Raw genomic sequence first — 17405 nt, 5'->3', positions numbered from 1 at the left:
GTGACTAGATTCTGGTCTCGGAAAGACGGAATCTAAGTCATACTAACTTGTGCTAATTCATACTATTATAAAATGTGCTAACAATCTATGTTGCAGGTTATATATTGCCTCAGACTAACTTTGTTTTGCAGGAAAAGGGAGTTTTCTGGAACAAGGTGGTCCGGGCGCCCAGAGGGGGTCCGGGCGCCCGGAAGGCAAATTATATCCAGCCGAGTCGTCGCCACGTGGAGCATCACGGTTTGAGCAGCTACGTCACATTCCAGGCCCCCGGAAGGAATCCAGGCGCCCGGAGCAACATATAAAAGAAGCCCCAGGCAGGAGCTTCAGAATAAAAACAACAATCAATCTGAGAACTCTTCTACTGCTGGTCCTGCTGCTCTACGTGCCTGCGACGACAACAAAGCTTCGACAAAGTGCTCCTCCGGTTTTTTAGTTAATTTCTTTTGTCGATATTACTTTGTTTCACTTGCATTTCCTGTATTCATTTTGTAAGTATATTCGAATTGCTAGTGATTGCCCAACGAAAGTGGTCAAGGACCACGGGCCTTCGAGTAGGAGTCGTCACAGGCTCCGAACGAAGTAAAAATAACAGTGTTCATTTACTTTTCCGCTGCGTAGTTTTACTCGACTTTTTCGAATCGATATTCACCCCCCTCTATCGAACGATCACGGTCCTACACCCCCTTGGCATTTGAACTCTGCATTAACCCCACTCTAACAACAACTTCTGTTTCTTTTAAATAGAAGGGAACCACTTGTCTTTCGAGCCCTCTATCAATGTTCAGAAATCAACACACTTTGTTGCCTCCTAATCTTAGGCTTGTAGGTTGATCCCGTCCGGAAGCTGAGTCAGATGGAGGCGGACCTTGATGGACTGGAAGTTGACGGAAACTCGCCGAAGCGTCGGATCTACCTGGTACCCCCCTGGAGAGGTTCGCACAGACGGCTGACGAAGAAAGATGACCAGGACGATGACGTTGTTGCTCTGCGCACACTCAGACAAGCCCACGAGTCGTTAGAGACCAGAAATCAGGGGAAAAGTTCTCGGGTCAGGCCCTCCGACGCTCAAATCAGGTACTTTTTTCCCAGAAAACACAGAGAAAGGACGAAAAGTAAAGACTGGTGAGAAATGACGAGTGAGCCTACCTGCATAAGGGACAAAGTATCCATTTTTATACTGCAACGGCTATCTCTGGGACCTGGCGAGCGCCAGGGAATGTCGGATGTCAGGCTTTGTCTGGCGGTGATTGACACGTGGCTCTTCCTAATAGGCTGGCGGCATAACCGAAGGCGTAGCGAGCCCCGACTGTTAGCATATTCCCTGACACATTGATTGTTCTCTGACATTCTCTGACAAGCGGTTACGATTCCTTGGCTTGTTTGTCCTGTAGTGCCTAAACGCTAGGTCTGCATCCTGACATGCTTCGATCCACTGCTATCCATAGCTTGTACGTTCTGACCTGCTCGGCCGGTCAGTTTCCTGACCTGCATTTGTCTACTGTAATCCATGGCTTGCACGTTCCGACCTGCCCGCCCGGTCTGTTTCCTTACATGCATTTGTCTACTGTACTCCATGGCTTGCACGTTCCGACCTACCCGACTGGTCTGTTTCCTGACCTGCATTTGTCTACTGTAATCCATGGTTTGCACGTTCCGACCTGCCCGACCGGTTTTTTTCCTTACCTGCATTTGTCTACTGTAATCCATGGTTTGCACGTTCCGACCTACCCGACCGTTCTGCTTCTCGACCTGCTTCTGTTTACTGTTATCCTTGGCTTATATGTCCCAACCTGTACGCTAGGTCTGTTTCCCGACCTACTTCTGTTTACCATTATTCTTGGTTTGTACGTCCGACCTGTACGCCAGGTCTGTTTCCCGACCTACTTCTGTTTACTGTTATCTTTGGCTTGTATGTCCTGACCTGTACGCCAGGTTTGTTTCTCGACCTACTTCTGTTTACTGTTATCCTTGGCTTGTATGTCCCGACCTGTACGCCAGGTCTGTTTCCCGACCTGCTTTTGTTTACCATTATCTTTGGTTTGTACGTCCCGACCTGTACGACAGGTCTGTTTCCCGACCTGCTTCTGTTTACCATTATCCTTGGTTTGTACGTCCCGACCTGTACGACAGGTCTGTTTCCCGACCTGCTTCTGTTTACTGTTATTCTTGGCTTGTATGTCCCGACCTGTACGCCAAGTTTATTTCCCGACCTGCTTCTGTTTACCGTTATCCTTGGTTTGTACGTCCCGACTTGTACACCAGGTATGTTTATTCTACGCTCAGGGCCTTCTTTCCTTTACCTTTACTTGGCTTGTGGGCTCAATCCTCAACTGTACCTGGCTTGTGGGCTCTGTCTTTGACTGCTATCAGGGCTGGCCCTTGTCCGACATACTCCTATCCTTTGACCGCCTCGTCAGCTGAGACTTTGACCCATGCCACGTAAGTTTGACTTCTGACCTCCACGTAAGCCTGACTTCTGACATCCACGTAAGCCTGACTTCTGACCTCCACGTAAGCTTGACTTATGGCCACCTCATCTTACAGACCCCACGAACATGCACCGTATCATAGGTCTTTCCTTGCATTTATTTGCAAGAGTGTGTTCATGAATGCCTTAACCAATTCCTTTTGCCTCACAATTGTATGTCATTGAGACATGTTCAGTTTTTGCTTTCTGATTGTTGCCACTGTGCGTAGCCAATGTTCTGCCTGCCTTATTCCTTATTAAACCATTCAGCTTTTCTTTGATCAGTGCAAACTCAATCCTATCATTTTTTTTTGTCAAGTGTTGAATCTGTGATTGTTGTTCAAGACCTGTCAATCTGGACTGCACTTTTTTTAAATAAGCCTCTAGGACAGAGCTCTTAGACAATTAATTAGGGATGTGACTCTTGGATTGAACATATGAAGATTTTGCTTTGTCCTATAAAACCATAAACATTAGTATCAGGTCAGTGAAGAGGTCCTTGACGTTGGTCTTCTAATGCTCAAGTAAGTCATTGGAACAGTAGAAGAATAGTAGAAACTACAGTAACAAGAGTGTGATCACAGAATATCACATACCTCCTCCGATGCATAGACACCCCTTTATATGGTGGCCATGTATCGTACGTGTATGCTTCTCAAAGTGCGTGCGCGTTCCCCATCTTTCTTATGAAAAGACAAGTAAAAAAGTATCTTTGACACTATTCTTTAACAGAGTATGTCAATCTCTGACACGACAGTAGAAGATTCCGTCGTACGATTTGACTATTGACCATGCTCTGCTATCAACGGCATAAATTTCCAGAAGGATACAATAAGCTAAGCAAGGGGTCTCACTGTTTGGCCGAGCAAGGGAGCCACTCGGTCGGGATTTCTTGTCCGATTGCTCTAGGTTGTTTTTCTCCACGATCGCTCGACTTGGTAGGTTGTTCTTCGTACGGCCAAATAGGCGGTCTGGTCGGACTAGCCCTTATAGGGTCGTCACAATTACGAACATCTGTTCTCCTCTCTTTAGTCGTCCGGCTATCGGGTCGCTGCCTATCGCCCAGCCAGGCGAGAGACCTAGTCGGACGAGCCTCCGAGCGCTACCATGATACTGGGTTCTCCTTTCACTAAGTAGGCGGCCATGCCCGATCAGACCTTCAAGCTCGATCAAACCGTTGCCACCTGCTCGATCAACTTTAGTGACCCGATGATTCCGTACCTTTAATCTCCTTAACTTTGATCTCCAAATGAACTATTTTTTCCACCTTTAACTCATTTTTAGTATGCTCCTTTTACCATCCCATCAGAACCAACAAACTCTTTATCTTTGATAAGAAGAAAGAATTGATTTTTTTTTTTTCACAAATGTTTCTTATTTTGTGTGATTTTATTTGAGTGCGAGAGTGAGACACAGACACAAATTTGTTGGGATCGAAGAGCAACGGAAGACATATAATTGAATCGTGGATCTTTTCGTGGTATATATAGTATTACACAAAAGCAACATAAAAACATACCTCAAGTCCTTGATAGGCTTGAATGATATCACTCGGCAGATAAGGGTCCCACGTGTGACTCCTCTAGCGGTATCCACACACATTATATCATGAACTTGATATGATCTGTTAGGTGCTAGCTTCTTGGATCAACAAAGCCTTCGAAGCACTAAAATTTCTTCCGAACGAAGAAGAAGTTGATGAAGGAGAAATGGAGAGAAGGAATTCTCATTGAATTTTTCCGAGGATGACTACTTATAGCCTCCAAGGAATACGAAGAGTTAAATTCATAATTAATTCATCATTTATGATCTTCATTAATTAGGAAGATGAAGAGTTACATCCTCCATAAATTCTTTATTTATGACCTTCATTATGATGACTCTTCAACTTCTTCATTAATTATCATTATGATAACTCTTCGAATTCTCAATTAATCATCATGATTATGACTATTCGAATTCTCTCTTCTTTGTATCAAATAAATCAATATTTGATCTTTATTTTGACTAGGTTCTAATACCATCGTTCATGTCTACATGCTATGCATGCGACCCTCTAGATTTTATACATGAAGGCAGTGTAAATCCATACACAGACTAAGGTAACCGTCTAACAACAGTTTTAATCACCTAACACGATAAAATTAATATTAGTCATAAACTGTAAACCACCATGAACCGATTAATGTGTAATTCAATCTCTTCATCTAAGCCTACATCCCAATTAATTTGATACATTATACATCATTACCAAATTAATTGTTTTACTTGATTTTCAAGATATAATAGATTTCTCTTGAATGATAAATCATTCCTCCCATGACCATGGATTTCGAGTTACTAATATCTCTATCAAGTGGCTAGGATGTTAACTCATAATCCAAGAGAGTGATGAATCCTCTATTGACTCAACACTATTCTCTTTACACTTTGTCATACATTCAACTACCGTATTAATCACAATCCGATTAAAGACTGCTTTTAACGACGTTAAAGCACATAACTCCACGCATAGAATAAATGAAGGTCTCAAGTCAAAAGATCAGTTACACTCGTTCATAAGAGAAATAATCAATGATGCTTAATATGTGGTCTCCTCTTGAGCGGGTCGTGTCCAGAGTACCTCTAAACTCAAGGCACCCTAAGTACAACTTGGATATCCATCCTTCGGTCTATATCGACTTAGTCATACTCAACGTTGATCTAGATATCTATGTCCCTTCTAGATATCTATCCGATCAAGGACTGTTTTCATATTAATATATCCATTATTACGTGGAACTTTATTATTAATTATATACGTACAAAACAAAAATAATTAATAATAAATTTTAATATTTATTAAATAATTATCCATAAAATATATAAAAAATATCTTGACACATAAATAAACACTAATTATATATCGACTTAGTCATACTCAACGTTGATCTAGATATCTATGTCCCTTCTAGATATCTATCCGATCAAGGTCTGTTTTCAGATTAATATACCCATTAATCTGTGGGACTTTATCATTAATTATATACGAAATAAATAAATAATTAATGATAAATTTTAACATTTATTAAATAATTATCTATAAAATATATAAAAAATATGTTGACACATAAATAAACACTAATAAAATCTTGTTTATTAATTATCTTTAGAGGACTAAAGAAATGTTCCCTTTTATTGACTTGCCAAGATATATGTCCGTCGACTCGTAATGTTCACGATTGTGTCATGCGAGAAATAGACGCCAAACTAACAAGTCCTACAAAGTCTAAAAGAGAAAGCGAATGTTGACCTGGACATTGAAGATTAAAGCCTTCAATGGGCCACGATTTATTGCATTTCTCAGTCAATCTTTTCGGTTTGTGGACCCAACGAAGAAATACAATATTTTTCAGTTCAAACTCCTTGTATATTATAATTTCATCGTAGTCATCGCCTCCTCTGCTTGAAGAATCCTGTTTATACAGAGCGGATCTTGACCGACTGCCAAAGTCGATGATTCAATCTCTTCTTAAACCGTCACTAGACTTCTTTAACTAAGTAGAAGACTTTCTCATTTCCTTGGTTTTCAACGAGATTGGAATTAAATCCTGGCTTGTTTCGTCTTCCCTTAATCACTCTGACGCTACAAACTTTCACCCTATATATACGTTCGTCTACAAGGAACACTCTTGTGCTCCTCACATCCTAATATTCCTCGTAGATGGAGACTCTCGCAAAGGCTACTGATGATCGAATTGTTTCAGCAAACAAACATGAGGTGAGTTGGTTGATAATACAAGTATTCTAATGCTCTTTTTGGAACATGCATAACTTTGGAGTCTGATTATCACCTCGCATTGAAATCAAAGGTTGGCATAGTCAGAGCCAAGTTGAATCAAATGAGCAAGGAGAATAAAATTCTCACTGAGATGGTCAGCATCATGCAGGCTAACTACACTGCTCTCTGTAGTCAGTTCTTTAATCTGGTAACAGAAATATCTCCTTCCCAGAAGAGGAAGAACCGGACCCCGGAGATTGACAGTTTTAACCAAATTAATGGCAATCCAAGTGAAGATTGCTCGTTCAAGAGATTGAGGGAAGATCCCAAACCAAAGATCTCCAAAGTCTATGTGCAAACTGATCCATCAGATTTGAGCCTGGTGGTGAGGGATGGGTATCGATGGAGAAAATACGGGCAGAAGATAACGAGATACAATCCATCTCCAAGAGCCTATTACAGGTGCTCATTTGCACCTACATGTCCTGTAAAGAAAAAGGTAAATTAAACTAACCGAGATTAAAAAAAACTCTCTTCTATTTTCTGTTTAGCGAGTAATTCTGATTCATGCTTGGATTAGGTGCAGAGAGCTGCGGAAGATCAATCTATTTTGGTAGCAACATATGAAGGTGAGCACGAGCATGGCCAGTTCTCAGAAGGAGTTGGTTCGATGCAGAGTGGATCACTGCCATACTTCGTTTCGATCAGCTCTTCATGCCCGACGATCACACTCGATCTCACGCAGGAGGGATTTTGGCGAGATGATGGGAAGTTCAGCCGGCAGAATGAATCGACGTTGCCGGAGTTCCAGCCAGTTTTGGTCGAACAAATTGCCTCGATGTTGACAAAAGATCCAAATTTTAGAAATGCACTCGCAGTTGCAATATCAGGGAGAATGTCTCGCCATCCCTCTGCTCAAAATTAAACAGACGGTAGGAGTCTATTCAGTTTTTCTAGGAAGTTAGTTCATTGTTTAAGCAGAACAATTGTGGCGTTAAAGGTAAAAGTTTTGTTTCTAGTTCAGTTGAACAACTTAATAGGATCAGTTTCTAAATTTTTGCTCTAAAGATTGGTATGCTTTGCAAAAAATATTTTCCTCCAAGAGTAAAATCCACAAAAATACTTTTATCAAAAGTCTCAAATAAAGTCTCTTTTATGTAAAGTTTTAGGTGGAACCGGACGAGCACAACCCGGGCCTGGTTGACCTGTTTTTTTAGTGTGTCGGGCCTAATCCTCCTATGCTAACAGTTAGCTTTTCCTCCCAGGGATGATAACATACTTAATTTTTAAAGCTTAAGACTTTTCTCAGAGCTGGAAATCCATTGAGAAATGATATAATATTAGAGTAAAAGTCACTCATGATCTAGTTTTATCGGTTATAGGGTAACATATAGATAGATAAATTACGAATGATATTTTGTTCTAACATAATGATTCTTTATATGGAAAATGTCAGATAATCAACGAGACATTTTATACCCGTTGAAAATTAATTTCAAAATCTACTGGAGCAAACAGAAAAATGTTATACTAGGGAAAAACAAAATTCTCATACCGTATGGATTTGATTGTGGATTCAATTTTAGTGACTGGAAGATCATCAAAGACGACATAATTATTGTTTTCCAGTCGTTCTCGGAGGGGATAGCTTCAACGACAATTTACCAAATAACGCATCTAAGTTTCTGAATTGATCAAAAGGTGCATGTTACTTTGGTATTTATCAAAAGACGCACATTTTCAAGTGCACTTCCCATTCTACCCTTTTGACAAATCTAACCTTTTCTACCATTTTTCTTTCTCTTCTCTTTCCTCTCCCATATGCATACAACTTGCCACTTATTTTTCCTCTCCTTTCTTCTCTTTCTTCCCTTTTTTTGCATGCATGCATAACGTATGGATAACATTTTATAAGAATTAGTTGATTTTTCATAACATTTTAATATATTTAGAGAAGTCAAAATAAACAATAGATAACATATATGAACTTCTTGCAAGCCTAGAAATCCACAGGAATCGAATGGATGCAATCTGAGATCTCTAAATTCATTAGTAGGTTTTAACCGAAATCCACTATGGACCTAGAGAGCTCCGATTGCACCTATTTCAATTCCTATAGATTTTTGAGATTATAAGGAGTTTAAATATGTTATCCATTATTTATTTTGACTTCTTGGAGGTGTTAAAATATAATAAGGAGGAATCGCTAAAAATCTCCACATTAGGCCTGATATGATATATATTAAATCAAACGTGGGCCTGATATGATTCCATATCAGGCCCAAAATGGAGATTTTTTTACAATTCTTTCTTATTACATTTTAATATATTTGAGAAGCTAAAATAAACAATGGATAGTATATTTGAACTTCTTATAGGTGTTGGAATGTATACTAAAAGCCTAGCTTTTTTTATAAACATTTACTTAGAAATAAGAATCATATTAGTCAAATATCTACATTTATAAGTTAAGTGTAGTTGCTCGATTAATTTATATTGTCAATAACATGGCGTGTGGTGTCACACACAGAAGATCATGTTATCAATTCCTTATAAATTATAAACAGTAGCTCACGACTGAGATGGAAAGGAACAAACCATTGGAATAGTCGTAGTGTAATTAGGTATTAGTTTATCTTGACTGATAAATTATACTAGCACACTCTGAGTGTATTGAGCATGACCATTTAAGGTAAGTTCTTTTTATACTGACTTAATAAAAGAACAAGACCTTAGTTATTATGGAAGTGTGTGTTCTTAATCCTAATATAAAATAACATACACATATATTTAGTATTTATTTCTTTGACTTATCAAAGGATGAGATTTAGCTCGATAAATCAATAGTCCCGATAAGTTGGAAATAATATTACTTATAGTGTGTGTTGTTGATTATAGAAGGAAACTGTGTCCTAGTAATCTAGATGATAATGTCCCTAAGAGGAGCTCATAAGGATTGTCATGTTAAACCCTGCATGTAGACTTAGTCCGACACGACAATAAGGTTGAGTGGTACTACTCTTGGACTAAGATATTAATTAAAGTGAGTTGTCAGTAACTCAATTAATTAGTGGGCATCCGACATCTTAAACACAAGGAGATTAACACACTCATGATAAGAATGAGCCCAAAATGTAATTTGGGATTGGTGCGGTAGTTCAATAATAATTCTTTAGTGGAATGAATTATTATTGATGAAATTAAGTTGGATGTTCGGGGCGAACACGGGAAGCTTAATTTCATCGGACGACCAAAACCAATTCCTTCTCTCGATCCCTATCGTAGCCTCTTATTAATAAAGTATTATACCCACCTATACCCACCTTTATACCCATCCTAAGGTGGCCGACCAAGCAAGCTTGGAACCCAAGCTTGGGCCGGCCAAGCAAATAGGATGAACCAAGTTGTGTAGCAGGCTCTAGCTTGAATCCAAGCTTGGTGTGGCCGGCCACATTAAATTAAAAATGATTTTATTTTTTAAAATCTTTCTTATGTGGATACCATAGTTTTAAAAGAGAGTTTAAAATTTAAATCTTTCATTTTATAGCTTTCTACAAAAGATTAAGTGAAAGGTTTGATATCTTTCCTTATTTGTAGTTAAATGGAAGATCTTAATTTTTGATAAAACTTTCCTTTTATGAAACCATCCTCATGATTTTAAAAGAGAGTTTTAAAATTAAATATTTCCTTTTATAGTTTCTACAAAAGATTAAGAAAAGATTTGATATCTTTCCTTATTTGTAGATTAAAAGGAAGATTTTAATTTTTGATAAAATTTTCCTTTTATGAAGCCATGTTCATGATTTTAAAGAGAGTTTTAAAATTAAATTTTTCCTATTATAGTTTCTACAAAAGATTAAGAAAAGATTTGATATCTTTCTTTATTTGTAGATTGAGAGGAAGATTTTAATTTTATAGATAACTTTCCTTTTTGGAAATCATTCACATGTTTTAATAGAGAGATTTTAATTCATAAAATTTCCTTTTATAACCAATCATGAAGGGGAAAAAATTAATAGAGAAAATTTTATTTTAAAAATTTTCAAAAACAAATTAGGAAGTTTTAATTCTTGTGATTAAAACTTTACTTGCTTGGAGAATTATAGGGGGCCGGCCACTTTAATAAAAGAAAAGGAAATTATTTATTATCAATTAAATTTTCCTTTTCATGGCAAAGAAAATAAGGAAGTTTTTATTAAAACTTTCCTTATTTGCCAAGACTAAGGATTATAAAAGAGAGAGAGAGGGTGCCTTCACAAAGAGAACTCTCTTCTATTCCTCTCCTCTCTTCCTTGGTGTGGCCGACCCTCTTATTCTTCTTTTTCCTTTTTCTTTCTTCTCCTTGGCCGAACTTCATCATCTCTTGGAGCTTGGAAGGTGGCCGGATCTTGCTAGGAGAAGGAGGAAAAGGAGACTTTGTTTCTAGCATCCCTTGGAGCTTGGTGGTGGTGGCCGAGACTTGCTATCTCTTGGAGAAATTTGCTTGGCCGAAACTTGGAAGAAGGAAGAAGAAGGGTTTGGGTGGTTCTCGTCTTGGAAGATCGTCGCCTACACGACATTCGAGATAAGAAGACGAATATGGTAGAATATCAAGAGGTTGTTGCATACAAAGAAAGGTATAACTAGTAATTATTTTTTGCATCATACCAGTTTTTCTTTGTATGAATTCCAAACACAAGAGGCTAGAGATTCTAAATGTTCGAATTTGTTTCGAATTTGTGTTTCTTTTATTTTTCGATCTTGTGATTCAATTGTTCTTTTTGGTTAAACCTAGAGTTATATAAGGAAATTAAATATTGAATTTCGTTAAGAGGATTTGTCGAGACAGTGGTGGATGTTCCCATACCCAAGAAGGTCAAGTGTCTCACCATGTTTGACCTGTGAGCCGATTTTTGAAATAAATATTTAATTGAATTTGTAACATAGGTGGATTTGGATCTATAATGTTAAGTATCGTTTGCGATCCAAGTCTGAACCTCTAAGAACAGATAAGTTAAATTTGGAATCAATAATGTTAAGTTCCGTTTGCAATTCTGAATTTAATTTCTAAAGAACACAATAGGTTGTTAGGAAAGGTTCAGGACTTGTACAAAATTTTTGTACAGGGGAACCAGTACGATATTCCTAGGACCAACCAACAATAGCTTCTGAAATCCACAGGAACTGAAATGAGTGCAATCAGAGTTCTTTAGGTCCATCAGTGAGTTCGATCAAAATCCACTAATGAATCTAGAGATCTCAGATTGCATCCATTTCAGTTTCTGTAGATTTCTAGAGTTGTAAGGAGTTCAAATATGCTATCCACTATTTATTTCAGCTTCTCCAAATGTATTAAAAATATAATAAGGATGAATTGACAACAATCTCCACATTGGGCCTAATATGGAATCATATCAGGCCCAACATGGACCTGATATCATTCCATATCAGGCCCACATTTGGCCTGATATGATTAAATATTAAGCCCACATTTGACCTGATATAATTCCATATCAGGCCTAATAATTTAATGAAACATGATATCTTAGCTCAATCATAGTCAGTTATTCTATGAAAGTATGAACTCTATCCTATAAACTTGAATGAATTCTCCTGTGTTACCATGCATTTACAATCATAGATGAATTATTGATACTATCAAAACTAAAGTTTAGTCTTCATGACAATGGTATGACATTGGTGGGCCATTAACCACTTATCTTCTTCACGATTTGAGAGGTCGGTTATAAAAAATTAAACTTGGAACTTATCAGCACTGAGTCGACCTAGCCAACAGTGAATTAATTTTTTTTTGATGTGTGAATTATTTAGAGGTGGAGGTGAGGAGCCTTGAATATGGAATCATATCAGGTCTAATGTCAGCCTGATATGGAAAGGCCTAATATCAGGTCCACGTTCCATTTCAGGGCCACGTTGTGCCTGATATGATTCCATATCAGGTTCAACGTGGAGATTTTTGTTGATTCTTCCTTATTACATTTTAATACATTTGGAGAAGTTGAAATAAATAATGGATAACATATTTGAACTCCTTATAACTCCAGAAATTAACAGGAATATAATTTGATATCTCTAGGTCCATCAATGAGTTTTGACTGAAATCCACTAATGGACCTAAAGAGTTCTGATTCCACCCATTTCAGTTCTTGTGGATTTCTGAGGTTACAAAGACTTCAAATATACTATCCATTGTTTATTTTAACTTCTCAAATATGTTAAAATATAATAAGTAAGAATCACTGAAAATCTCCATGTTAGGCCCGATATGGAATCATATCAAGCCCAACATGGAGATTTTTGGTAATTTTTTCTTATTACATTTTAATACCCTTGAGAAGTTAAAATGAACAATGAATAGTATATTTGAACTCCTTGCAGCCTCAAAAATCCACAAGAACTGAAATGGGTGCAATCGAACTTTCTAAGTCCATTAGTGAGTTTCAGTCAAAATCCGCTGATGGACCTAAAGATATCATATTGTATTCATTTCAATTTCTGTGGATTTCGGATGTCACACCCCTGGGGTATAGTTCCTGGTACCCCACTCGGTGATGATATAATAAAAAGAAACCCTATGAACCATCTAAATAGAATAACCAAGAAATGCATCAAAATTATATATATCTTAGTTTTCATAGACCACAAAACTATACAAATAAATGACATCTGAAATAAAATTACAAAATATAAATACAATGAAACAAAAGTAAAACAAACCAGAAAATCAGCACGTTGAGATCTCTGAGCAACTCTATGGAAGTCCAAAATCAACTATAATATCAAAAAGATCCCTGTGCCTACAAAACTGGAGGCCAAAGAATGTAGAAAGTTAGCCAAATGATAAAGTGGATAATCAGGAAAGATGTGCATGAATTTAATCTTGTTTAAGAAATCAAAGAGGTATCATTTATTATTTCAGCTTTTATTTCTTCTTTGAGTTCTGAGATAATATACATAATTGTATATTTATGATCATCTAACATTTATTTGTTACAATTAAAATCATCTTCATACATTATTATTATCAATTAAGATCAAAGTGTAATATCATATGTATAGGCTAAAAACCTCCTCAGAGTATAATACTATCGCATACGTCATCTGACGTATGAGCTATCAACCCTCATCGGTGGAAGACATAATGAACACTGATCAAGGGCTACATCACGCCACCACACCTCGAGTGTACGATCAGGTACTCTGGACCGCGGTCACCGCGCTACCACAATAACATGTGGATGGTCTAGTACTCTAATATAAAGCTCTAGTATAAAGTTAGGCTCATAGTCTTCACTTTTCAGTTCTTCATTACCATCTTTATTATTTCACTTTAAGGATTCCATTTTATACATTTATCATAATTATTCTCTTTTCATATCAAATGGTCAATCAAGTTAATATTTTTGTATCAAGTCTATTAATTTGTCATCCTAAGATTCACAGAGATAAAAACTACAAGTATCAATAGGTAGATCATCAAAAAGCATAGAGTATGAAAGGTCAAGCAAGTTAAAAAGACAAGTATCAATAGAACAATAATTCAGAATATTTATTTAATTTTTAAAATAACCCTTCCCATATTAATTCCAATATGAACTCATATGTGAACAAGAAATAATATCAATTATTTGCCCTTCATGATTTTTATTATTTTAACTTATTTCGCTAATTGTAATATCATTTTAATTCCCTTTTGAAAATAATTATACAAATATATATAATTTTATTATTAATTTATTCATGCACAAGGATAAATATATGAGTCAAGAGAGATGCACCCACTTTATGTATAGCAAAATCTTCGAGTGTCGACAGGTTACCATGCTCCACTCGAGCTCGTGTCTACAAAATATAATAACAACTCAAATAATCAAAATGATATCTAATAAGGATAATGACCTAAAATCTAAATATTTTCTATGATTCAAAATCGGTGAATTATTTTGATCTCGCTAGCTCGTACCACTTCGCATTCCTAAATGAAACCTCCGTTCTAATCTAGATAGCCCTCCTAACTACACATTGATTAACCCAAAGCATAAAATATACCTTCTACGAGTTATTGTGGTTACTGGAAAAAGAGGGCAACAACTAGGGTTGTTTTCCCTTTGTCGCTGGCCATCTTAGGTAGCTCCAGCGAACTCTGGTGATGCTGCCAAGAAAAGGACAATAGCTAGGGCTACTGTAGGAGAAAACAAAAGACAACAAGATGATGCTATTGGTGGGGGAAAAAGGAGAGAGCAACTAAGGTTGTTGCTCTTGGTTGTTGGAGGAGAAGAAAGGCAACAATGTTAGTTGGGAAGGCTGAAAACAGAGAGGATGGCTGCTGGAATAGTAAAGGAGAAAGGAAACATTTTTCCTTTTTACTGATTGTCTTAGCGAGCTCTGGTGATGACCCCAACAAGCTTCGACGACTGCTGTGCTTGGTTAGAAAATAGAACAACCACTTGGGCTTTGCTTTCCCCTCTTAGCTGGTTGTCCGACGAGCTTCGGTAACCTCAAACAAGCTTCGATGGTGCTACCGAGAAGCAAGACAGTAAGGAAGGGGAAGCTTGTTGCTGTTGGAGAAGAGAAAAGAAGACGAGAAGGGGGTTGCAAGCTTCGGTGGGGAAGAGAAGAAAAAGAGGGAGAAAAGGAGGAGGAATGGGGGATGAACGTGGGTGGTAAGGGTTGTACTATTTCTTCTTTTTTCCTTCTTTTTTTATATTCAACATTTGGAGTTGCAAGGAATTCAAATATGTTTTCCATTATTTATTTCAATTTCTCCAAATATATTAAAATGTTATAAAAAAAATCAACTAAACCTTATAAAATGTTATCCATACGATTATGCATGCATGCATGCAAAAAAGGAGAAAAAAGAATTGAATAGAGAATAAGCAGGAAGTTACATGTATAGGAGAGAGGAAAAAAGAAGAAAGAGTAAAATGGTAAGAAAAGAAAAATGACAGAAAAAGTTAGATTTATCAAGAGGGTAGAATGGGAAGTGCACTTAAAAAGGTGTGCCCTTTGGTAATACCAATGTAGCATGTATCTTTTGATCAATTCAGAAACTTAGGTGCGTCATTTGATAAATTACCTTAGCTTCAATGGATTGTTTAAATTAGTATTTTTTTTGTTGTTATTGCTCCATTTTAAGGGTGTTATCTAATAGTAAAATCTCGATTAAATCAAAATAATCAATTTAATTTAAAATTCGATTGGATTAATTTAGATATTTTTTAAAATAATCTCAATTATTTTGATTTATATTTCAATCAAATTAAAATATAAATCCAATATATTTAATCATGTTATTACAAATTGACATTCTTAAGTCACCAATCAACGAGTAGACTGACATGTACACTATTTAGAAATCGTTGATAAGGAGAATGAGAGGACCTAAAAACTACCTCAACAAAGAGTTAGAATGGTGTCGAGGAGAGATCTTGGAAAATTACTTTGACACTCAAATTAAGATTTACTTGAGGTATGAAACCAGAGGAGTAAACAGAAGAAGAATAAAGAGAGAGTTTCATACTAAAAAAACTAATGAATTAGGGAAAAATGTTTTTAATCCCAAATCCACAACAAATTTAGCGACAAAAAAAAATCATCTCAAATTAGTAACGAAATTTGCAACCAAATATTTTTCATCTTAAATTAGCAACAAATAATATTTTGTCATAAAATTCATTACCAAATAGCAATAGAATTTAATTTTCATTCCAAATTCTAAGACAAATAAAATATTCTTTGCCAATTTTATAACCAAAATGAGATTCATTGCATATTCTACGATGAATTAATAATTCGTCGCAAAAGCTTAATATTTTATGAAGGCAAATTTGGGTCGAATCCAGAATTAGTCCCAAAATTAGGGATGAATTCTGGATTCGTTCCTAAATCTGGGATAAATTTTAGATTCATCACCACTTCTGGGATGAATCCAGGATTCGTCCCAGAATGGAAATAATTGAAATTTAATAGAAATAAGTTCGAAACTATAAATATTGACCTAGTGATGTTTGAATGGCATGAAACAAGTTTCCATGTGTTCATCTTATTCTTCTGCTAATCTAAATGCCCTTATATATTATTTTGACCCAATACAGTGAGAGAAGTTATTTTTTAACACGAATATGACTAATTTGACCTAATATTAAAAAAAATATTATCTTAATATTAAAAAATTACCATATAAACATGATAATTCAATATGATTTTTTTTTAAAAAATATAATAAAATGACTACACTAAATATATTGGGTCAAAATTATGGATGAAGGCATTTTTATGATCAGGAGAATAATACATTACAAAAATATTGCAAATAATGACGGAATCGCGACTGGATAAAATTTAGTTAGTAATTATCGATGAATTTTAATTCCGTTGGTATTCTTCGACGGAATTAGTATCAGCCGGTAATTACCGATAGAATAACAATTTCTATCAGGGATTCCCAATAGAAATTAAATATCAGTCGGAGATTACCAACTGAAACAAATTTCGTCGGAGAATACTGACGGAAATGGTTATTCAGTCGGCAAATTGACAATTTGGTAAACGGGTTTAGAAGTTCTGGGTTAATGGGTTTAGGAGATTACCGACGGAATCATAATCCTGTCGGTAATTACCGACAGAATAACTATTCCGTCGGTAATTACCAACATAATCCTTATTTCGTCGGTAAATGCCTTTGGTTTACGGGTTCAGGGTAAACGGGTTTGGGTGAATAGCTTACAGACAGAATTAGAATTCCATCGATAACCTCGATTAAAATTAGGGCGCACGACCTCCCTCTCCTCTCTGCACGAACTTTCGGCTTTCTCTCGACGATTCTCTCCTCTCCGCGTCCAGCAACTCCACATCTAGCAGCCTTGTGTCCTCTTTCGTTTCACGCGCACGGTGGTTGCCGCAAGGCTTGCTCGCGGTCGGCCAGCCGCCCTAGTCGGCTTCTCGCAGTAGGCCGACCGCCCTAGGCAGCTTCTCGCGGCAGACCGACCGTTGCAGGCGCCTGCTCACGGTAGGTCGGCCATCGCGAGCATCTGTTTGCGGCAGGCTAGCCGCCGCAGGCGCCTGCTCGCGGCAGGCCGGCCGCTGCAGGCGCCGCAAGGCGGCCGTCATAGGCGCCTGCTCGCGGTAGGTCGGCCGTTGCAGGCACAGCAGGCCGGCCGCCACAGGCGCTTGCTC

General features: G+C 37.2%; 1 protein-coding gene across 1 annotated transcript; it reads left to right on the top strand.

Moving 5' to 3' along the window:
- The first annotated feature begins 6324 nt into the window (after window positions 1-6324).
- LOC121968618 (WRKY transcription factor WRKY71-like) lies at window positions 6325-7186 on the top strand. Its single transcript, XM_042518937.1, has 2 exons — window positions 6325-6726; window positions 6808-7186. The coding sequence occupies exons 1-2, from the start codon at window positions 6349-6351 to the stop codon at window positions 7150-7152; spliced, it is 723 nt and encodes a 240-aa protein (XP_042374871.1). The 5' UTR covers window positions 6325-6348; the 3' UTR covers window positions 7153-7186.
- The last annotated feature ends 10219 nt before the right edge of the window (window positions 7187-17405 follow it).

The sequence above is a fragment of the Zingiber officinale genome, chromosome 3B, assembly GCF_018446385.1.
Source record: "Zingiber officinale cultivar Zhangliang chromosome 3B, Zo_v1.1, whole genome shotgun sequence".
In the NCBI taxonomy this organism is placed as follows: domain Eukaryota; kingdom Viridiplantae; phylum Streptophyta; class Magnoliopsida; order Zingiberales; family Zingiberaceae; genus Zingiber; species Zingiber officinale.
Note: the sequence above shows the minus strand (reverse complement) of the source record. Positions and strands in the feature narration are given on the sequence as shown.